At 42.7% G+C, this 24257-nt stretch overlaps 3 protein-coding genes across 6 annotated transcripts in view; 2 read left to right on the forward strand and 1 right to left on the reverse strand.

The window, feature by feature from the left end:
* Positions 1-11901, reverse strand: part of LOC121536590 (histone demethylase UTY-like) — a 114695-nt gene extending 102794 nt beyond the window's left edge. For all 4 annotated transcript variants that reach the window (XM_045211624.1, XM_045211623.1, XM_045211622.1 and 1 more), the window contains exons 1-2: positions 11419-11901; positions 11222-11285 (exon numbers count right to left, since the gene is read on the reverse strand). In XM_045211624.1, the coding sequence (XP_045067559.1) occupies positions 11222-11285; positions 11419-11579 (225 nt within the window). In that variant the 5' untranslated portion in view covers positions 11580-11901. The remainder of the gene's footprint in view (positions 1-11221; positions 11286-11418) is intronic.
* A 6887-nt stretch (positions 11902-18788) lies between these two features.
* Positions 18789-21625, forward strand: LOC121536205 (FUN14 domain-containing protein 1). Its single transcript, XM_041843479.1, has 5 exons — positions 18789-18857; positions 19327-19483; positions 19732-19807; positions 20011-20139; positions 20377-21625. Exons 1-5 carry the CDS (start codon positions 18839-18841, stop codon positions 20452-20454), a joined length of 459 nt encoding a protein of 152 aa, XP_041699413.1. The 5' UTR covers positions 18789-18838; the 3' UTR covers positions 20455-21625.
* A 1945-nt stretch (positions 21626-23570) lies between these two features.
* The window catches only part of LOC121536587 (EF-hand domain-containing family member C2-like), a 1122-nt gene continuing 435 nt past the window's right edge, over positions 23571-24257 (forward strand). The window contains exon 1 of the mRNA XM_041843987.1: positions 23571-24257. This exon is cut by the window's right edge and continues 435 nt beyond it. Coding sequence (XP_041699921.1) covers positions 23913-24182 — 270 coding nt within the window. The 5' untranslated portion in view covers positions 23571-23912 and the 3' untranslated portion in view covers positions 24183-24257.

Consider the following 24257-nt stretch of genomic DNA (forward strand, 5'->3'; position numbering starts at 1 on the left):
GAGAGAGAGGGGGAGAGAGGGGGAGAGAGAGGAGGAGAGAGGGGGGAGAGAGAGGAGGAGAGAGAGGAGGAGAGAGAGGGGGAGAGAGGGGGAGAGAGGGGGAGAGAGAGGGGGGAGAGAGAGGGAGAGAGAGGGGGGAGAGAGGGGGAGAGAGAGAGGGGGAGAGAGGGGGAGAGAGAGGGAGAGAGAGGGGGGAGAGAGGGGGAGAGAGGGGGGAGAGAGGGGGAGAGAGGGGGAGAGAGGGGGGAAAGAGGGGGGAGAGAGGGGGGAGAGAGGGGGAAAGAGGGGGAGAGAGAGGGGGGGAAAGAGGGGGGAGAGAGAGGGGGAGAGAGAGGGGGAGAGAGAGAGGGAGAGAGAGGGGGGAGAGAGAGAGGGAGAGAGAGAGGGGAGAGAGAGAGGGAGAGAGAGGGGGAGAGAGAGGGGGAGAGAGAGGAGGGAGAGAGGGGGGAGAGAGAGGGGGAGAGAGAGAGGGGGAGAGAGAGATGGGGGAGAGAGAGGAGGAGAGAGAGGGGGAGAGAGAGGGGGAGGGAGGGGGAGAGAGAGGGGGGAGAGAGAGGGGGAGAGAGAGGGGGAGAGAGGGGGGGGAGAGAGGGGGGAGAGAGGAGAGAGAGGGGGAGAGAGAGGGGGAGAGAGAGAGGGAGAGAGAGAGGGGGGAGAGAGAGGGGGAGAGAGAGGGGGAGAGAGAGAGGGGGAGAGAGAGAGGGGAGAGAGAGGGGGAGAGAGAGGGGGAAAGAGAGGGGGAGAGAGAGAAGGAGGTTACATTTGAATCATTTCAACACCCCATATTAAAATGGTGGCCTAAGGAAGGCCCCAACTTTCAGAAGTCCACACTAAATCAATTTGAGCTTCTAGGCCTAAATCTCCCGAAAACTATGCACGTTGGTTGGTTACTAGATCTTCAGTTTCTTGGCAATTTCTCGCATGGAATAACCTTCATTTCTCAGAACAAGAATAGACTGACGAGTTTCAGCAGAAAGTTCTTTGTTTCTGGCCATTTTGAGCCTGTAATCGAACCCACAATTGCTGATGCTCCAGATACTCAACTAGTCTCAAGAAGGCCAGTTTTATTGCTTCTTTAAAATCAGTTTTCAGCTATGCTAACATACTTGCAAAAGGGTTTTCTAATGATCAATTAGCCTTTTAAAATGATAAACTTGGATTGGCAAACACAACGTGCCATTGGAACACAGGACTGATGGTTGCTGATAATGGGCCTCTGTAGAATACATCAGCCGTTTCCAGCTACAATAGCCATTTACAACATTAACAATGTCTACACTGTATTTCTGATCAATTTGATGTTATTTTAATGGACATAAACATTTATTTTCTTTCGAAAACAAGGACATCTCTAAGTGACCCCAAACTGTTGAACGGTAGTGTATGTTATCATAGTGCAGGAGCAATGGTATTCCAGGAACCTAGGGTAAAGCGGTGTTCATACGCTCCTCACTTGACACAAAATGTCCCGTGTCCACAGACACTGTGGAGCAGGTATTGTATTGACTAGGAGGAGATTTCAAAGTCAGTCAGAGTGAGTCAGGCAGCCAAAGGTATTAGACAAACAGAGTGAGAGAGAGGTCAGTGCAGTCCTGAGGGGAGACGGAGACACACAAACAGCGCGGTCTCATCCGTCAACCCACAGCCCTGTCTCTTCGATCCAGATCTAGCCAGCCAGACATCCCAGACAACTGGTCACTGTGCTATGGGATCACTCCAGTTACCTCTTCCCCCCCCAAAATAACACACCACTCCAGAGCACTATTTGACCACCCTATGTGGGCTATATTTCCCATCTACCACTGGGTAGGTAGATTCCGTCTCTCACAGTTGATGTGTCCCTATGATAAAAATTACAGACCTCTACATGCTTTGTAAGTAGGAAAACCTGCAAGATCGGCAGTGTATCAAATACTTGTTCTCCCCACTGTAAGTAATACATGCACAGTGAGCAACGATCACTTGGCTATATCCACAGGGTATCAGTACTGCGTCAATGTGTAGGGGCAGGGCCTAGAATTAACAGCCACCACCTGCGGGTAGACTTTGGCATGGGCGGGTAACATGTCTATTTCACCAGCCACGTTGGCAGGTGGTCAGGGCTCCACAGTGTGAGCATTTCTGAATATAAATAGTCAAGTATGATCACATATCTAGTAAAATAAATGCTGCAGTAGCTGTTTAAGTATTTCCGCCGTTTTGTTTCATAGCTGGTAAATTAAATTGCACAAAGTCAAAGAACTATGAATCCTATAGTCTATTCCACCTCGCGCTGCAACACTGCCTAGGCTGTGAAGAGCTGAGTGAAATATTCATTTTTATAAGCCCTGTGCACAGGCATAAAAGTTAGCCTAATTTAGTTGAAACAAAAGTCTACTGAAGTGAGACTTGGTGTTTCTTGGCTATTTACATTGTTTGTTGACAACATAGGTTGTTTTTCTACTAGTCAGACTCAATGTCACAGGCACAAACATGACTTAGGTCACAAAAAAGCTTTGAGACAATAATATAAACATAACATGTAAAGTGTTGGTCCCATGTTTCATGAGCTGAAATAAAAAGATCCCAGACATTTTCCATATGCACAGAAAGCTTATTTCTCTCACATTTTGGGCACAAGTTTGTTTACATCCCTGTTAGTGAGCATTTCTCCTTTGCCAAGATAATCCATCCCCCTGACAGGTGTGGCATATCAAGAAGCTGATTAAACAGCATGGTCATTACACAGGTGCACCTTGTGCTGGGGACAATAAAAGGCCACTCTAAAATGTGCAGTTTTGTCACACAACACAATTCCACAGATGTCTCAAGTTGAGGGAGCGTGCAATTGTCATGCTGACTGCAGTAATGTCCAACAGGGCTGTTGCCAGAGAATTGAATATACATTTTTCTACCATGAGCCACCTCTAACGTCGTTTTAGATAATTTGGCAGTACATACAACCGGCCTCACACCCGTAGACCACGTATAACCACGCCAGCCCAGTACCTCCACATCCGGCTTTTTCACATGCGGGATCGTCTGAAGAGGGGGAGAGGGGTGCTGAGGAGTAGTTCTGTCTTTAATAAAGCCCTTTTGTGGGAAAAAACGTATTCTGATTGGCTGGGCCTGGTACCCCAGTGGGTGGACCTGGCTCCCAAGTGGGTGGGCCTATGCCCTCCCATTGCTGCGCCCCTGCCTAGTCCTGTGAAATCCATAGATTAGGGCCTAATGAATTTATTTCAATTGACTGATTTCATTCTAAATGAACTGTAACTCAGTAAAATCTTTGAAATTGTTGCATGTTGCATTTATATATATATATAAAATTGTTTTAAAAGCGCACCTCGCATGCACATTTGGTAATACCGTATACCCCGGTATGGTACAGAAATGGTATGAAAATATGGATACCGCCCAACCCTACTAACAACGCCAAGTTAAGTAATCAAATGTCTGTCAAATGCCCAAGGAAAGCCAGCTACTATAGTATCTCCAAACATGCCCTAATAAACGGGTAGCCTACATCAAGCTTACCCATCCTGCTAGTCCATCCATTGGCATGAAAAAACAACAGTTGACAGTTCCTCTCTATAATAGGAACTAGTACACACACAGTACATTAAATCAAACAAAGGCTTCCAATCCTGGGCAACACTTTTACTTCCCCCTCCCTCCCTCTTTCTGGAGCGGGTCCAGAGCTGGCTAACACTCTGTTTTCACGCCTTAATTATCAGCTGAAAGCCTGCCATGTGCCAAGAGAGGAGGGTTTAAAAAAAAAATAGGAAAGTGTAGTGGCGTACTGGCTGGATGCCAAGTGGTCTGACGCGCCTTATTCAGTGACATGTCTTTAGTCCCAGCAGCAACAACACAGCTCTCTCTGCCCTGCATGATGCCGGGCCTGCCAGAGGCCACTGTGAATCAGCAATATGACTAGTGAGATATCAGAGACATTATTCATCTCCTCACAGGGTGGATCGTTACTCAACCAGTCAAATAAATATTACAATATTACAGTGTTGCATTCTGAAGATGACAGAGGTCAATGGTTTTCAACATGGTGGGTCAGACTCAGAACCCAGCGCGGGGGGGGGGGGGTAGCCTTACTACTAACTCCTAGCTAAACCTACATATAAAAGCAAAACATTTATAAACCAACAATGTTTCCATGCAAACACTGCATCAATTTTGCCAAAACTGAACACACAAAAACAAACCACTAAAAACCTACAACTAGGCTGTGAGTGAACTAGCCTACAACATATACGGCATAGGAAATCAGCGCCATGTATGGTGTTGTCATATTTCAAAATGTGGTAGTTTACACGCCTGAGAAACCAACAAGTTTGAAGTAGGATTATTTGATTTGGCTCCCAGTGCAAAAGCTAGAGGGACACTGTGGCAAGTTATAGGCAGCTCAGCAGATTCTCCGTTTTCAATAACCCAGTTTCCTCAATGGCTTTTACTGAACAAAAACTCAATATATAAAGTAACAGGCCTAGGTATGCCGTTCATCAGCCATGCGTCTGTAGGTAACCTAGTAGTAAGTGTGGGGTCCACCAGCATCCCCTACCCCCCCCCCCAACTATCTCTGATCAAACAGCAGTTTATTGGGACAGTTCCAATACGAATGGGACATTTGAGCTATGAAGTCTGTCGCCAACACAAAAAACCGACACCGCAAAAAGTTGTTTGTTGTTGCTTATCAGCAAGCATTCCTATAGGTCAAGTATGTAACACAAACATATTCCATTGACATATAAGACATAACTTGGCTAGCTGGCTAATGTAAATAAGAATTTGTTCTTAACTGACTTGCCTAGTTAAATAAAGGTTAAATAAAAACATATTAAAAATATATATATATATAGTTAGCCAACTCCTCTCAACCCTGCCATATTGGGCTGATCCGCAGCCATTACTTTGTTTACTACATTCAATGAACAAAACAACACATTTCACTCGAGCAAACCAGACACCAATGCCCTGATAATACATGAGGGGAAATGTATGACATGCTAACAGCATCTAGCTAAGTATCCAATGGCTATCCAGCCAGCCTCTGTCTTTGACACAGAACAGGACGCTGCTAACTGGTGCTGAGAATGTTACATAGTCGCAAACTGGTCATTATTGATTGCTGCGCATGCATAATGTTACAATGTATCGTCAGGACCAATATTTCAGCACCAAGTGAAGTGAGTGGCATTAGGACAGCCAAATTAGGAGTTCCTGACCAACTTATCGCCTTCAAGCTAGAACCATTCAATTGCGTGCTTGTTCAGCTGTCAAAACTGTTAGGCCACTGCCAACAATACCACCCAATAATTTACAGATAAATGATGATATTAAAGCAGCAATCAGCAGTAGAAACAATAACAAAGCGGCCTCCCCGCCCCTGGTTTGGTAAAAAGCTGAGTGATGGGGCTGGAGAACTGTAACGACACTCAAAATCATTGAGAGAGCTATGGATGCAAGGACTGACCATCCATGACATCAACATTATAGTTTTAACTATGTTTTGAGGCTATACAGTGTTTGATTACCTTTTCTTTGTTTACAGAGTAAAACAAGCTTATATTTTGGGTTCCGATACGACAGTTGAACTAAGCTCACAAGGTGTTCTAAGTTATATTCTTCAAGAATCATATCATTATTTTATAAGTCCAAAAATGGATATAGTAACTGCTGATTGCCCCTTTAATATGAAGTAGCTAGCTGCCATGTAATTTCGAAGCCAGGCCTCTGTGGTATTGTGTTATGGTATAAGTGCATGGTGCCTGGTAATTAGTGTTGCACGGTATACTGAAACTTCTGTACGATACTAGAACATTACATTTTTGTTACTTTCGGTACTTCTGTCAAATGTGTCTCACGTCATATATACGGATTGAGAGGATCGAGTCGGTCTAGTAAATTTGTCTGAATCTTCTCAAAATGGGGCAGTAGTAAGCTAGCCAGGCTACTTGCGCTTGCAGCTGACACAGCCACTTTTGAGAAGCAAGCGAGAGGACAGAAAATGCCGACACATGGTTTCTAACAGAAACATACCTCCACGCATGACATTCATGTGAGCGTTATAATATGACAACCCAAATGACAACCCAAAAGTAATGTGAAATGTTCTCATAACAGAAATATACTTACATTTTAGTCATTTAGCAGACGCTCTTATCCAGAGCGAATTACAGTTAGTGAGTGCATACATTTTCATACTGGCCCCCTGTGGGAAACGAACCCACAACCCTGGCGTTGCAAGCGCCATGCTCTACCAACTGAGCTACAGGGGACAGTACTTAGACTACTTGGCATTTGTCTGAGCATATAATATAATATAATATAATATAATATAATAATATGCCATTTAGCAGACGCTTTTATCCAAAGCGACTTACAGTCATGCGTGCATATTTTTTTTTTGGTGTATGGGTGGTCCCGGGGATCGAACCCACTACCTTGGCGTTACAAGCGCCGTGCTCTACCAGCTGAGCTACAGTGGACCACATGCGGGCATGTGGGATTGCAGTAGCCACTAGCCAGCCAGCAAGCGCTGGGCGAAGAATTGCAACCTGGGAGTTTAAATGCATTCTGGGAATCGTAGTATGCTGTGTAAAATTCATTGTATTTCTATGGTATGTAGACTATTGCTATAGGTCTATAGACGCTTCAGAAATTAGCATAGAAGTGTTTGTCGTTTTGGAACTAAACTATTAATTTAATAAATTCAATTATTTAGCTGTAATGAATAATGAATCATAGGTCTAATGAATGTTATTTGACCCAATATAATAGCCATAAATTAGCAAAGTAAAACTAATATGTATCAAATTACATTTTAAAACAGTTTAGATGTAATTGCAGAATTATTTTGTATGCTCTGAGTCTCTGATATGGTTTTGCATAAGGACAATTTAATACATCCTTCTGTTATTTAATGTCTTTTTTTTTATTGAATATAGAAAAAAAGATATTCTATTTGTTATTTTAGTTTGTCTACCAGTTATCAACATATTTTTCAATGTATAAAAAGCCTACAAAATACACAGCACAGGAAATCAGCACTGTGTATGCCCAGAGATTATTCTGGTGACTTTAACTAATACGCCTTCTTTTTTTTTTGCCGTGGTATAGTTTCGGTGTCGTGATACTAAACCTGGTATCGAAGTCAAAATTCTGGTATTGTGACAACACTACTGGTGATAGTCAACCAAGGTTTCCATTAGCTGGTAATAGCTGGCTTTTGGCCCCAAAAAAGTATGCTTTTTAGCATATTCATTTATGAAAATACCAGTCGATTTAAATACATTTGTCCGGTCATGCTTATTGGTCTAAGGGTTAATTTACATAATTTAGTGAAATTAAATCGGCGCGTGTATTTTCGTTAGTCGTTCTGATTATTATTCATCACATGCACAGCGGGTGAGAGCTGCTGCTACAGCTCCTGCTGCAGTGAAACCTGCTTTTATAAGCTCAATCATTGTGCAACAACTCTAAATGAAATCATGTGTTAAAAACAGTTTTGTTGGGCCTCCCGAGTGGCGCAGCGGTCTAAGGCACTGCATCGCAGTGTTAGAGGCGTCACTACAGACCCGGGTTCGATCCCGGGCTGTATCACAACCGGCCGTGATCGCGAATCCCATAGGCGGTGCACAATTGGCCCAGCGTAGTCCGGGTTAGGGAAGGTTTTGGCAGTGGAGGCTTTACTTGACTCATCGCGCTCTAGCGACTCCTTGTGGCGGGCCGGGCGCCTGCAGACTGACCTCGGACGTCAGGTGAACGGTGTTTCCTCCGACACATTAGTGCGGCTGGCTTCCAGGTTAAGCTGGGTGGGTGTTAAGAAGCGTGGTTTGGCGGGTCATGTTTCGGAGGACGCATGACTCGACCTTCGCCTCCCGAGCCCGTTGGGGAGTTGCAGCGATGAGCCAAGATCGAAATTGGGGAGAAAACAAAATGTGGTAAAATAATAATCATAAATCATTTTTAAAAAGTGACTAAAAAATTTGAAGCACACTTCCCATTCAAGTGCATTTAATGGTACGCAGGCTTCAACGAGTCACACACCACTTGGCAATGAGCTGGAGGCAGTATGCATTTTAATTCAAAAGGCACTCGCACATCTGAACAACCTTTGCTGCAGGTGCATGGTAACAAACATTTACATTTTAGTCATTTAGCAGACACTCTTATCCAGAGCGACTTACAGTTAGTGAGTGCATACATTATTTTTATATTTTTCATACTGGCCCCCCGTGGGAATCGAACCCACAACCCTGGCGTTGCAAACGCCATGCTCTACCAACTACATCCCTGCCAACTACATCCCTGCCGGCCCTTCCCTCACCTACCCTGGACGACACTGGGCCAATTGTGCGCCGCCCCATGTTGTGCGCCGCCCCATGTTGTGCGCCGCCCCATGTTGTGCGCCGCCCCAGTTGAACAAGACGAGAACAAAGAAGAAACCCGCACACTGCTCTTGCTAGTATCAATGCTCCTTAATAAGCTTTATGCATCGGCCTCAATGCCTTCGTCAGTGATAAGAGCAAGAGCAGTGTGCGGGTTTCTTCTTTTTTCTTAGTTTGCATTTTAATAAAATATACTGAACTGTTTGATACCTGAATGTTTTACTACATATTTACTTGCTTGCTTCAAAGTAGCCTAGCCAAAATAAGACCAAAAGTGGAGGCAATTATTTTATAAAGACATCCATATGCCATTGAAACCAGTATTCTATCTCTTATGTTCTATTGGTTTTCAAATCAACTTTATTTCATTGTCCAGTAGCCAAAAGACACAATCCTAGTCATATTAGAAACCAATGCTAGTTGTACATTTCTAACGGATATGTTCATCTGTCTCATGAAACCGCTCACGTGCTTTTGACAACAGTGTTTTGAAACCGCTGGCATGTGCTTTTGACAACGGTATCTTCCCACTAATTGTGTTAAAGTGGAACTGACAGCATTTTAGCAACATTAAATCTTATTAAAATCTGTTCATATACACCCCCAGGAAGAAAATGATACTTTTAAAAACATTTTCTGACAAGCGAGCACTTAGATATGACCATTTTCAAGTTTTCATAAATTCTTAGAATGTTTGGGAATTACGTATCCTAAGGCATTTGTGAAAATTCTATAGCAATACAGAGTGGGAAAGCAGCCGTGCGTTTGGACAATTAATAGACACTGCAGTAAATAAAACCTAATAAAAACATCTGTCTCGTCCAGGACCAGAGTCTACGCAGACTGGTGTATCATAGCCAATCAGAGCTACAGTAGGCCTTTATTTGCCACACAGGCCTGCCATCATTCACTTTTAACTGGACTGTGTGCTTACAGGCAGTTGAAACAGCGCGACTTTAGAACATTGGAACGCATTCGCCAAAAGCCACAAAATACACCTGAATGGATTTCTGCAAATATGTCAATACCATTTGGGAGTCCTCTTAAATTTGGGAACTTTACAGTCCTATTGATTAAACAACCATGAAAAGGTAGGCTCTCTCTCCCTCAGTTACGCACATCAACAACAAAAAGATCAACAACTAATGCTAGCCAGAGAAAGAGGAGCTAAAATCTAACGAAGGAACATTAGATAAACCCTAAAAATTGCACTGATAAACAATGGGGAATTGTAGCCTACTCGTCCTTCTGCAGCCTGCCTGACAACAATGCACGCTTGTCCCAACCAAGCACCCAAAGCTAACTAGCTACAGTACTTCAAACACAAATGAGACAACACCTTACTCTGACCATTTTACTCGCTCTAGCAGAGCTGATTAAGCTGTTTACATGTTATCCAGAGCGTTCGTGACTAACTATTACTTTCCTTGCCTACGTTCACTGACACCGGTCGGTCATATTCAGTGGATGTTGCGCGTTCGTAAATTCATCAGTTGTTCTGCGCTCTGGCACACTCAGACGAGAGTGCTTTGAAATCGGAGTAGATAGTGAGAGTGAATTTACGAAAGCAAGTGATATGCTAACTGGGTAACAGCCGTTCAAGTTCTTGCTAGCTAACCAAATGACACCTGCATCTCTAGCTGCGCACAGTATAGCCAACAAAAAACGATATGAAGGGAAAAAGTGTCACTCACCCACTCCTCCAATGACATGACATCTAGCTAACGTTAGGCTCCGTGTTTTTAGCTTGCTACATAAATAGATGCTCTAGCCACATTATGACTGACTTGTGATCATTGCCCTTGCTAGTTTGATTGTATTGACATTCCCAGCCTTAGTTACATGTCTGTTTTTCTCCAAAATATTGAGCCATTGAAACTCAAACAGTGCATCCCAATGGAGGCAGCAAAGAATGTACCAGGCCAGCTGTGATTTACAACCTGATAGCAATGTTTTTTGGAGTACCAAGAAATGTATTGGTGAATTATTTTAAATCATGCATTGAACTGCAACCATCTATTCTGCCATTCACATGTAACCTACTGCCTTGTGCACATTGCTGCTCTTATAATGAGAAGAAATAACAGTTTTATCAACATTTTAAGCAAAACGTTCTGATCTGTTGCATTAGCATCATTGCTTTCACATTTTTGGCAGACCTACTGGTAGTATGAATTTAGGATCCATCTTCCCACAACTGTCCCCGAGTTTGTTTGGAATAGGCTATTTATTTATTGTGCAGAACAACAAGCTGACCAATAGAATATGTAAACTTTTCTACTATGGTGGATAGTAGATTGACATAGGCTATTGATTTTGATGTTCATTACTAGTCTTGTTGGCTGAGGAAAAGTAAATGTGACAGTTATTCTAACATGTTTAAATGCGCATCGGAATTTGGTAAGGACGCACGCCGTTGCATCCTACAGTTGCATGTTCTGTTAAAATGAATAATCCTAATCTAAATGTGATCTGTGTCATTCTGAGCACCGTGGGTGGACGCCCTAATCAGGTTACGCACCCAATTCATATGGGTCCGGTACATTTCTCAAATGTCCTGCAGCGAAATTAAAACACTGCCGGTCAATTGTCCGGCGCCACTTTTCCACATTTTGTCAAGATACAACTATAATTCACACTGACTGGAAAGGGAATTCATTAATGTAATATCCAATTATTTGTGCGCCTGGCTTCTAGCTAATGGAATGGGGTTTTGGTTAAATTGAGTAAATATCCAGCTATTAAGCTGGGTTTTGAGAAGTCCCTGACACTTACTCCAGATATGCACGAATCAGGAGTGATAGCCGAGAGGGGCGACTCTGGTCCTGTCTGTGACATACCTTTAACAGCAAGGCCTTCGTTCTGGCGCCATCTTCATGAAGCCTCTGAAATCCAAATAGTGAACTGCAAGTAGAGGACAACACAGGCGGTTCCGTATTACTTGGAACATATATGTCGTTTTAAAGAATTTAATGTACGAAAACTCAATACACGAAAACATACACAAAGAAAGCAAATGCATTGTTCATTCGCTAACCTGTCAATTTCGACCAAGCTGTCTCTCTCCTGCGCTGTTAGCTTCGGAAAGTCCAATTCGATTTCATTCGCTTTTCCCGCCGCCATTTTCTTTTCCTCATCACCAGCAGCGCCGAGACTTCGAGCAGCAGCCGCGTCTAGTGACACTCCGCACGATTTCATGGGGGAAAAAACAGGGAAGCGGGCGACAAACTCCACCAAAATAAAATAACAACGAAAGTACACCAGCTTATCTAGGACTGAAAACGTAGCTAGCTTAGCCGTGTGATTGCCAAATCCTCAAGGAAAACAAGTCCCGTCCAAAAAAGCCTTCTCGCATGATTGTACACAAAATACTACATGTATGTAATTGCCAAATAATGCATTGAGTAGAGTTGATGACGGCTTTTACGATAGGGCGTTATTTGGTAATATAGTAAACTTCCCCTACACAAGCTCAAAGTTGTTGTAATTGTGTCACACAGGCGAACGCACGCCGCCACCGTAGGAAGAACGCCCTCTCCTCACTGTGACCAATGAATGTATCTGTGTGTAATCATGTGACTTCACATTTCTTGGGGTGTCGTTCCTCACACAGATGAATAACAAATCAACTTCATGCAGTTCCACAGCTTCTTTCGATTGGTTTCCCATGTTGTATTATGATTAGTATTACGTAACTGTAGGCCTACTTTGAGGTATCTTATTGGTTAAGGTAACTGTCCTTTTCCAGGGTTGCCAGTATGGTTAGTGCTAATTGGGATCCTTGGGGCGTCCCTACACTAAACCCTAATCCTAACCTTTTCTATAAACCTTAAACCTAACCCTTACCTAACCTTAACCCTACCTTAACCATTTGAAACCTAAACTAAATGGGGGGGTATGGAGGTCACAAGCATCACGGGAGGGGGTTCAGGTCAGTTGGTTGCCAAGGATTATGCATGAATGCTACAGTGTTGCTATTATGATCTGATATGATTGCTTTGTTATCACTGTTTGTTATAACAGTGTAGTGTGTGATTTACTAAATTATATCATGTAATACTTCAGTATCGGTATGGCTGAGTTGTTTCTCTGTGGCTATTATGGGTTCTGTCCCTGTATTCTGCAGCCTACTGTTATTTTGTGTTCAGGGACTAGAGATGGACCAAAATGTTGGAACAAAGTCTGGTGTGAGAAATGCATTCATTTGTGTTGGAAACTGCATCAACCAGGACCCTATTATAGACATATGCTAAAATATGTTATACTCAGTTATACGCATTTATAAACCTGTTATACTACAGTGTCATATTAATTGTTTATAAAACATACCTAGGACTATTCACTATGATTGATTGATGCTCATAGCTTCGCTTTAGTTTACCTTAACTGACAGCAAGCAAACTCTCTGTTGTATAATCAGCCTGAGATAAATATATATATATATATATTAAAATTTATTAAATAAAAAAACAGAAATACCTTATTTACATAAGTATTCAGACCCTTTGCTATGAGACTCGAAATTGAACTCAGGCGCATCCTGTTTCCATTGATCATCCTTGTGATGTTTCTACAACTTGATTGGAGTCCACCTGTGGTAAATTCAATTGATTGGACATGATTTGGAAAGGCACACAACAGTACATGTCGGAGCAAAAACCAAGCCATGAGGTCGAAGGAATTGTCCGTAGAGCTCAGAGACAGGATTGTGTCGTGGCAAAACAATTCTGCAGCATTGAAGGTCCCCAAGAACACAGTGATCTCCATCATTCTTAAATGGAAGAAGTTTGGAACCACCAAGACCCTTCCTAGAGCTGGCAGCCTCGCCAAACTGAGCAATCGGGGGAGAAGGGCCTTGGTCAGGGAGGTGACCAAGAACCCGATGGTCACTCTGACAGAGCTCTAGAGTTCCTCTGTGGAGATGGGAGAACCTTCCAGAAGGACAACCATCTCTGCAGCACTCCACCAATCAAGCTTTTATGATAGAGTGGCCAGATGGAAGCCACTCCTCAGTAAAAGGCACATGACAGCATGCTTGGAGTTTGCCAAATGGCACCTAAAGACTCTCAGACCATGAGAAACAAGATTCTCTGGGCTGATGAAACCAAGATTCAACTCTTTGGCCTGAAAGCCAAGCGTCACGTCTGGAGGAAACCTGGCACCATCCCTACGTTGAAGCATGGTGGTGGCAGCATCATGCTGTGGGGGTGTTTTTCAGCGGCAGGGACTGGGAGACTAGTCAGGATCGAGGCAAAGAAGAACGGAGCAAAGTACAGAGAGTTCCTTGATGAAAACCTGCTCCAGAGCGCTCAGGACCTCAGACTGGGGCGAAGGTTCACCTTCCAACAGGACAGCCAAGACAACGCAGTAGTGGCTTCGGGACAAGTCTCTGAATGTCCTTGAGTGGTCCAGCCAGAGCCCGGACTTGAACCAGATCGAACATCTCTGGAGAGACCTGAAAATAGCTGTGGTGCAACACTCCCCATCCAACCTGACAAAGCTTGAGAGGATCTGCAGAGAAGAATGGGAGAAACTCCCCAAATACAGGTGTGCCAAGCTTGTAGCGTCATACCCAAGAAGACTCGAGGATGTAATTGCTGCAAAAGGTGCTTCAACAAAGTACAGAGTAAAGGTTCTGAATACTTATGTAAATGTTATATTTCTATTTTTATTTTTTTTATAAATTAGCAAACATGTCTAAAAACCTGTTTTTGCTTTGTCATTATGGTTTATTGTGTGTAGATTGATGAGGGGAAAAAAGCAATTTAATCAATTTTAGAATAAGACTGTAACCTAACAAAATGTGGAAAACGTCAAGGGGTCTGAATGCTTTGCCAAGGCACTGTATATGTATGTCTTCGCAAGATGTCATTCTGGGCAACTTACTGTATCGTCAGACATATGCTAAACTAGAACTTGCAAGAAAGAGATTTCACTGTACTTGTGCACGTGACATTAAAACTTGAAACTTGAAGCTTCTCTAAATGGTCTGATGCTGGAATACTCATATGGGAGCTGACTAAACCCATCACAACGCAACAGGCCTTGGGGAGTTGGGGATGTTATCAATGTTCAACTCATAATGACATAAGGTGAAGGTTTGGGTATTGGAGGAAGGGCTGATCTTTATGGGGAGCCTTGATCCTACTGGCTGTTGTTGTTGTCTTCTGCAGACGATGTGGCTTCGTCCATCAGACGTGATAACTCAGAGCAGAGGTCACTTTCCAGTTTGATTGGAATGCCCACAACCCCCCTCTCCTGCCACAGATTGTCTGGGCTGTAAATCTGTCATCACTGTCATGGCGGCAGAGATAGATGGCCACCTGTCACTGTGTTGTAACAAGAAGCAGTGAAGTACAGTGCCTTGCAAAAGTATTCATCCCACTTGGCATTTTTCCTACTTTGTTGAAATTACAACCTGTAATTTAAATGGATATACACAAAATAGTCCAAATTGGTGAAGTGAAATGAAAAAAATAACTTGTTTCAAATGTATGTGGTCCTCTGTAGCTCAGCTGGTAGAGCACGGCGCTTGTAACGCCAAGGTAGTGGGTTCGATCCCCGGGACCACCCATACACAAAAAAAAAAATTATGCACGCATGACTGTAAGTCGCTTTGGATAAAAGCGTCTGCTAAATGGCATATTATTACAGTGGGGGAAAAAAGTATTTAGTCAGCCACCAATTCTGCAAGTTCTCCCACTTAAAAAGATGAGAGAGGCCTGTAATTTTCATCATAGGTACACGTCAACTATGACAGACAAAATGAAGAAAAAAAATCCAGAAAATCACATTGTAGGATTTTTAATGAATTATTTGCAAATGATGGTGGAAAATAAGTATTTGGTCAATAACAAAAGTTTTTCAATACTTTGTTATATACCCTTTGTTGGCTATGACACAGGTCAAACGTTTTCTGTAAGTCTTCACAAGGTTTTCACACACTGTTGCTGGTATTTTGGCCCATTCCTCCATGCAGATCTCCTCTAGAGCAGTGATGTTTTGGGGCTGTCGCTGGGCAACACGGACTTTCAACTCCCTCCAAAGATTTTCTATGAGGTTGAGATCTGGAGACTGGCTAGGCCACTCCAGGACCTTGAAATGCTTCTTACGAAGCCACTCCTTTGTTGCCCGGGCGGTGTGTTTGGGATCATTGTCATGCTGAAAGACCCAGCCACGTTTCATCTTCAATGCCCTTGCTGATGGAAGGAGGTTTTCACTCAAAATCTCACGATACATGGCCCCATTCATTCTTTCCTTTACACGGATCAGTCGTCCTGGTCCCTTTGCAGAAAAACAGCCCCAAAGCATGATGTTTCCACCCCCATGCTTCACAGTAGGTATGGTGTTCTTTGGATGCAACTCAGCATTCTTTGTCCTCCAAACACGACGAGTTGAGTTTTTACCAAAAAAGTTATATTTTGGTTTCATCTGACCATATGACATTCTCCCAAACCTCTTCTGGATCATCCAAATGCACTCTAGCAAACTTCAGACGGGCCTGGACATGTACTGGCTTAAGCAGGGGGACACGTCTCGCACTGCAGGATTTGAGTCCCTGGCGGTGTAGTGTTTTACTCATGGTAGGCTTTGTTACTTTGGTCCCAGCTCTCTGCAGGTCATTCACTAGGTCCCCCCGTGTGGTTCTGGGATTTTTGCTCACCGTTCTTGTGATCATTTTGACCCCACGGGGTGAGATCTTGCGTGGAGCCCCAGATCGAGGGAGATTATCAGTGGACTTGTATGTCTTCCATTTCCTAATAATTGCTCCCACAGTTGATTTCTTCAAACCAAGCTGCTTACCTATTGCAGATTCAGTCTTCCCAGCCTGGTGCAGGTCTACAATTTTGTTTCTGGTGTCCTTTGACAGCTCTTTGGTCTTGGCCATAGTGGAGTTTGGAGTGTGACTGTTTGAGGTTGTGGACAGGTGTATTTTATACTGATAACAAGTTCAAACAGGTGCCATTAATACAGGTAACGAGTGGAGGACAGAGGAGCCTCTTAAAGAAGAAGTTACAGGTCTGTGAGAGCCAGAAATCTTGCTTGTTTGTAGGTGACCAAATACTTATTTTCCACCATAATTTGCAAATAAATTCATAAAAAATCCTACAATGTGATTTTCTGGATTTTTTTTCCTCAATTTGTCTGTTATAGTTGACGTGTACCTATGATGAAAATTACAGGCCTCTCTCATCTTTTTAGGTGGGAGAACTTGCACAATTTGTGGCTGACTAAATACTTTTTTCCCCCACTGTATGTATTCACCCCCTTTACTATGAAGCCCCTAAATAAGATCTGGTGCAACCAATTACCTTCAGAAGTCACATAATTAGTTAAATAAAGTCCACCTGTGTGCAATCTAAGTGTCACATGATCTGTCACATGATCTCAGTATATATGCACCTGTTCTGAAAGGCCCTAGAGTCTGCAACAATACTAAGCAAGGGGCACCACCAAGCAAGCGGCACCATGAAGACCAAGGAGCTCTCCAAACAGGTCAGGGACAAAGTTGTGGAGAAGTACAGATCAGGGTTGGGTTATAAAAAAAATATCAGAAACTTTGAACATCCCACGGAGCACCATTAAATCCATTATTAAAAAATGGAAAGAATATGGCACCACAACAAACCTGCCAAGAGAGGGCCGCCCACCAAAACTCACGGATCATGCAAGGAGAGCATTAATCAGAGAGGCAACAAAGAGACCAAAGATAACCCTGAAGGAGCTGCAAAGCTCCACAGCGGAGATTGGAGTATCTGTCCATAGGACCACTTTAAGACGTACACTCCACAGAGCTGGGCTTTACGGAAGAGTGGCCAGAAAAAAGCCATTGCTTAAAGAAACAAATAAGCAAACACGTGGAAACATATGGAAAAGGGTTCTCTGGTCAGATGAGACTAAAATTGATATTTTTGGCCATCAAGGAAAATGCTATGTCTGGCGCAAACCCAACACTTCTCATCACCCCGAGAACACCATCCCCACAGTGGAGCATGGTGGTGGCAGCATCATGCTGTGGGAATGTTTTTCATCGGCAGGTACTGGGAAACTGGTCAGAATTGAAGGAATGATGGATGCCGCTAAATACAGGGAAATTCTTGAGGGAAACCTGTTTCAGTCTTGCAGAGATTTGAGACTGGGACGGAGGTTCACCTTCCAGCAGGACAATGACCCTAAGCATACTGCTAAAGCAACACTCGAGTGGTTTAAGGGGAAACATGTAAATGTCTTGGAATGGCCTAATCAAAGCCCAAACCTCAATCCATTGAGAATCTGTGGTATGACTTAAAGATTGCTGTACACCAGCAGAACCCATCCAACTTGAAGGAGCTGGAGCAGTTTTGCCTTGAAGAATGGGTATAAATCCCATTGTGCCAAGCTTATAGAGACATACCCCAAGAGACTTGCAGCTGTAATTGCTGCAAAAGGTGGCTCTACAAAGTATTGACTTTGGGTGGGTGAATGGTTATGCACGCTCAAGTTTTCAGTTTTTTTTGTCTTATTTCTTGTTTGTTTCACAATAAAAAATATTTTGTATCTTCTAAGTGGTAGGCATGATGTGTAAATCAAATGATACAAACCCCCAAAAAATCGCAAGCCTCTGTTTGAGGGAAAAAGGAAGGGATCAAATCAAGCTCCTGGTTTCAATTAAATCAAGGAAGCATAATGGTTATCAAACACATAGGCAGCAAGCCCAATATGCATATGCCTACCAAATCGGCTAATTATTTTACCCAAGATTCAACAGTACATAATCAGCATTTTGATATACTGTAGAAACACAGATAACTTTTGCACCTGGAGTTTGTCTAATAAAATCTGTCAATTAAATGGCTGGGCTGCCGAAGGGATGAAAAAAGACTCCAGATTGTGTCTTTTCAATATAAAGGAAATAATAACTGACCATGAAGTCATATAGTAGGCTCAGTTACATAAAGCTCAAGAGCTCTTAGATATGAGAGATATTGAGTTAGGTTATGAGTAATCCTAAAACATGTCCCAGAATACCAGTCCAGATGTCATAGTGTCATACTGTACAGTTGTCATACCACATACCATACAATAGTACCCCATGGTATATTACCCATAAATCACTCTGATGAATGTTAATTTAAAATACACAAAAAACATTAAACATTAAAACATTAATCAGTCAGTTATTGCAAAGGCTACAGACACAACAGTTGTATATTTTGTAGGCTATACTTTTTGGGGGGTTTAAAACATTTGCATTTGTTAATAAGTTTGTTTTGTTTATTTGTGAGGCAACCTACATTTATGAAAGCTGCATTAAATTATAAACTGCACTGAGACTTTCCAATAAGATCAATAATTAGAGTGATATTTTTTATAATGCATGAAATTCTGTTTGACTGTCTGACAAACTATGCAAACGATGTATCCCATCATGCCCGTGACAGCATTTGTCAACAACGTTCAAGTCAAGGCACTCCAAAATGGCGGATCGTGAAGAGGGTAAGTGGCCGCTCTCAAACCAAACGCTATATAGAGTATTAAATCATATCCATATATGTCAAATATGTGGCAACCTACTCGCAAAAAAACTGTTAGGTCTAGTTACTCTCTCGGTCTCTGATCGCACTCACTCGGTGTGTTTCAATGTATCAACGTCATAGATTCATAGCAACATTGTTACCACGTTATAACGCTATTCATTTGACGTTTTAGACTGCTATTTCCCCACATACACTAATGGATTCTTATGTCAAGATGTGCCTGGAAGAAATTAGATTTATAATCCTCTCCTTCCAACATGGTTTTAGGCTACTTAATTTATACTGCTTCTCACGAAAACGAAACAGAGTTGCCAATTTCAAATGGCACAATTAGCCAAAAGGTCTGATGGGGATATGAATACTTGTGCTACTGCCAATTCTTTGCCTCTTGTACATAAAGTGCTCTACTTTGTGTCTCCCGTCCCAAGACCCAGAGAATGAGGACACGTATGAGGTGGTCGACCTGACACAATATGCCAGGCGTCAACAATGGTGGGGCTGCCTATTTGGTGGGAACAATTCGGGTCCTATGGCTGAGAAGTATTCGGTGGCCACACAAATAGCACTGGGTGGTGTGAGCGGCTGGTAAGTCCTGCAGGCCAGGGTAGCCTATATTGATTATACAACGGAGCATCCTCAGGACTGTTCTTTATCATGTGATATCTCTCTCACATTTACATTTTAGTCATTTTGGTGGTCAATGCTACTGTACTTTATACATGGTATGATCAAAAATACAAAGGCTTCCTCTGTAGATGATTCTATTGCCCTGTTGATTGTACTATATGCAGGACAGGGTGTCATTTGAGTTTTGCATTGTCTCTCTGTGCCAGGTGTGCGGGATATCTTTTCCAGAAGGTGGGGAAGATCGCAGCCACCGCTGTTGGTGGAGGATTCCTGTTATTGCAGGTAGGAACTCAACACAAGTTTTTAATGTACAGTATAAAAGTCTAAATGAGTTATTTCACATGCTGGTCACCCACTGCGAAGAGGAGCTTGCTCTTTAGCTACAATACTATTAGTTAAAATCATTATTGTCATAGATTATTTTACATTGCATTTTTTGCTCTGTTTTTTTATCGGCCCGAAAATAAAAACATTATATTCTCCAGATAGCCAACCACAGCGGCTATGTGCAGGTGGACTGGAAGAGAGTGGAGAAGGATGTCAACAAAGCCAAGAGGCACCTGAAGAAGAAAGCCGACAGTGCTGTACCAGAGCTCAGCTCTTTTATCGACCAGGTAGCCCACTGTAGCTGGTCAACATAACATGTCAAACATTTCATCGTATAATATTTTATTCTTCCTACAAGGGGCAACTGTGCATGACAAAGCAATGTGAATTGAACTACTTGTTCAGACTAGGCTACTAAGTCAAAGGATCAATTATCCATATGCAATCGGATTTGTTATTTGTCTTAAAAGGATATTGCACTTTTCTTAAACTTTAGTACAGTTATTTATCTCTGTCTCTCCCAGTCCACAGAGTTTGTGAAGACAAACGTTATCGTCACCAGTGGATTCTTCGGAGGCTTCTTGCTTGGGCTGGCATCCTAAGAAGACATTTTACATTTTAGTCATTTAGCGGACGCTCTAATCCAGAGTGACTTACAGTTAGTGAGTGCATACATTTTCATACAGGGGCCTGCAGTTTATATAGGAATCACTTGAGAGGTCTGGCTGTGAAGTGAAGTGACCTTTTAAAATGGTGGTGGGAATAACATGAACAGAATATATATACAGTATATCAGATTGAGCCAATGTGTAATTACACAACCCACAAACAGGTAACGCGCTTGTAAACACTCTGTAATGTATACCTACTGTACTGTTTCACAATACCTACCATTATAAGTCGCTTTGGATAAAAGCGTCTGCTAAATGGCATATTATTATATCTACCATGTAATTGCATGGTTTTAGCACCACCTGATATAAACTGGAATCGAGATTTCCTGCTGCTCCACCAAATAAACAAAACCATGTTTCTAGCTATGCTTTAGCTCTGACTCAAGGCAACCCAAAAGGAACTAGCCAGTGGGTCCTGTGGGAAAACAGTTATTAACCAACACTCGATAAGAGCACACAAGTGTTGCGATCCTGTAGATGGGATCCAGTGGTCCTGGCTCTGATTCATATATTCATCATATGAAAAAATTGAAACACACACACTCATCCAATGGCTTTGATCTGGCGCAGGAGATGGAAGTATGTACATATGTAAAAAAGGATAGGAAGGTGCCACACACTGCGATCGATGCTGTATTTATTGAGATCGACTGTGTGGTCTTCATCAGAACTTCATGCACGTGTACAGCATATTTACAGTGTACTGTTGCACTTGTTACACATGCTCACCTAGTTGGGCTGCAATGCGGGAACTTATTGATTACATTTGGGTCTAGTTCTTTGGAGTGTTTATCATGTTTTTCTGGTCAATATAGTCCTACACCGCCAGTATATTCAAGTCATGCAGTGCACCATGTTGCGCGGGAAACTTTGCACAACGTGTGCCATTTTCATTCATTGTATGAGTTAATACTTCAATCACATTATATTTAGTGATTCAGGATTACCATGACTATCATTTTTTTGCCTTTATGAGGTAATTTAGCCTCTTTTGTGTTTTCTCATTCACAGGAAAGCAATTTACCTTTGTTATTGAATTACAATACTGTTGTACTTTGTGTATATATTGTTAATATAAAAGGCTAAATGCAACCAACAATCATGGCTTTCTTTCTTTATTTCAAATGAAAGAGTCTGTGTCAAGTTTAGCTTTAAAAAAAAAAGATAAAAAACATAGTGTTTCACAGCGCCTCTCCTCTTTCTAAAGATCTAATTTACCTGTACTGTATATAAGAATATGAATATGTATATATGAATAGTGTGTAAATAGTATTTTTGTTGTCTCTTGGTGTCTTTCCTGTATATAACTTCTTTTTTATTTTGAATTTAATGTAATATCTTATATTGTTCTTGTCTATTACTGTTCTGCACTTTGTCATGTATTTGAACATTTTATGTAGACCCCAGGAAGAGTAGCTGCTGCATGTGCAGAGTGCAGTAGCTAATATGGATCCTAATAAACTAAACTTCCTACAGTGCTTTGAGTTTAGGGCCCAGATCATTTCCTGCCCTCCTATTTGAGTTAAATTACCTTAATGAGCAAGCGTTTATCTTTCACGTAAGTCATCGTTGCTATGTTATTCATCTTCAATATTATTTCCAAATGTTGCAATGTTGCAAAATGTGCCTGTGCAATGTTACCATTTTCAGACAAGAACGTTGCAAAAAAAAAAAGTGCAACACTACATTCTGACGCTGCACTGTTGCCGGGCAACCGACGATAAATGGCATGCTCCATGGCAACCTCAAACTGGGGAAGGACGGAAGAAGTTCTCACAAGTTGCAGTTGGACGAATAAAACGTACATTTATATTCCAAATACTGCCACTATGGCGCTGGCAATTCTCTTATCAAAAACGTACGTTTTGTAGTGGATATATTTGACGTTATTTTGGTTATTGAATGGCCATATGCTTGGCGAAAACATAACATTAACTAGCTCAAGCTAACTACATGTTGACTAGCTGCGTCCATAGATTGTGCAAGTTCATTGCCTTATATAGTGCATTCTTGTTTGCTGCGAGGACATTAGGGCAGCAATTGGCATGTTATGAATTCCTGCTTTTCTGACTTTATCGTCTTACCACAAACCATAATATGCCCCTGCAATTGGCTCTGTTGTCTTTTCTTGTCTCACTTGTGACTTCCTTATCCTACAGTCGGGAGAAAGACAAATTCCACAAGTCCCAGCATTTTGACTGTTCCAAAAGGGGTCCCTATGATGGTGGGCTCAGGGAAGCCAGGCATTGTATGGGAGTTGCTGCTGGGCCAGAAGGCTCAACCAAACTACTCTGTCTTCCCCAAAGGAGAGGGCAGTGACCCTCTGTCATGGGTGGCCTTTGACAAGCAGGTCTGTCATGGAACTTTGTTGTGCTTTCCAAATAATATTTGTAGTGTGGATACACATTGTGGTTCATGGTAACCATTGTTGTCAAGTAGGATGACTACAGACAGACAGACTGCTTTATTCTCACCATCCCTCTCCCTCAGGTGCTGAGCTTCGACACGTTATTTCGGGAGGCTGTGCCTCAGAAGCGAGAGGAGAAGTATCACGTCATGAAGTGTAAGATCTATTTCTATCTGGAGGACGATACCATCCAGGTGGTAGACACAGAATTCAAGAACAGTGGGATCCCACAAGGTGAGGTATTTTACCCTAGGTCTTGAGCAGGTAAATCGCTGATCAATATTTACCTGCATTTCGACCCCCTACTCACACAGAAACCAGTACCTGCAAAAAGACAGTTGATTACAGGAAAAGCCCTCTATGTTTAAAGGGGTTTGACTGTGACAAAATGTCCCATTTTAGATTTTTCCTATTTCCAGGAACCCTGATTCGCCGCCACCGCATCCCGCTGCCCCCTCCGGATGACAAGTGCTTCTACACGGTGCACGACTTCAACATCAACCAGCAGATCGCGCACCTTCATGGTCACCGACTGTGATCCCCTTCACCAGGAGCTTCCTCAGGAAGATGGGGGTGCGGCTCAGCCCCCCCCCCACCCTCCACATCCACACCCCCGGACACCTACAGCAACCTGGGAGAGAGGGAGGAAGGGACAGGTGATAAGAAGGTGACAATATGGATTTAGTGGCACCATCTTCTGTGTTTAACATAGTGCTATTCTATTAATCTAATGCCAAGGCGAGAAACATGTCAAGAGCAGAAACTACTCAGGCTGATTGATTTCCATTGTCCTCTGACAGATAGAGCAGCTCACTGCACTGATGCCACTGTCGGAAAACAATATATGTATTGAATATTATCACAATGACTTGACTACTGTACACACAGCAACTATCTGTAGCTACCAAGCTGTATACTGTAGTCTTTATGTATTGATGAAGTATACAGCGTTGTTACTGATCTGTCTGGGTATCCACAGATGGAGGAGATCATGACGCCGCTGCATCCGTACGAGAGGCAGGACAAGCTCAAGCAGTTCCTAGACCATGACGGCAATTTGCTGCGCTTCTACTGCCACTGGGACGACTCGGAGAACACGTTCGGGGACCCGCATGAGCTCACCCTGCACTACTTCCTGGCCGATGACACCATAGAGATCAGGGAGGTAATCTACCCCAACTCAGGGCAGGACGCCGCGTCAAAGTTCCTGCACCGCAGCAAGCTTCCCAAGGCGAGATGGGAAATGTAGTTTGTACAGAGGAGAAAGGAAGCCCAATGAGTGATTGTATAAGACTTTCCCAAGAGTAGTGATATGTTTAGGTGG

The sequence above is a fragment of the Coregonus clupeaformis genome, chromosome 37, assembly GCF_020615455.1.
Source record: "Coregonus clupeaformis isolate EN_2021a chromosome 37, ASM2061545v1, whole genome shotgun sequence".
Taxonomy (NCBI): Eukaryota; Metazoa; Chordata; class Actinopteri; order Salmoniformes; family Salmonidae; genus Coregonus; species Coregonus clupeaformis.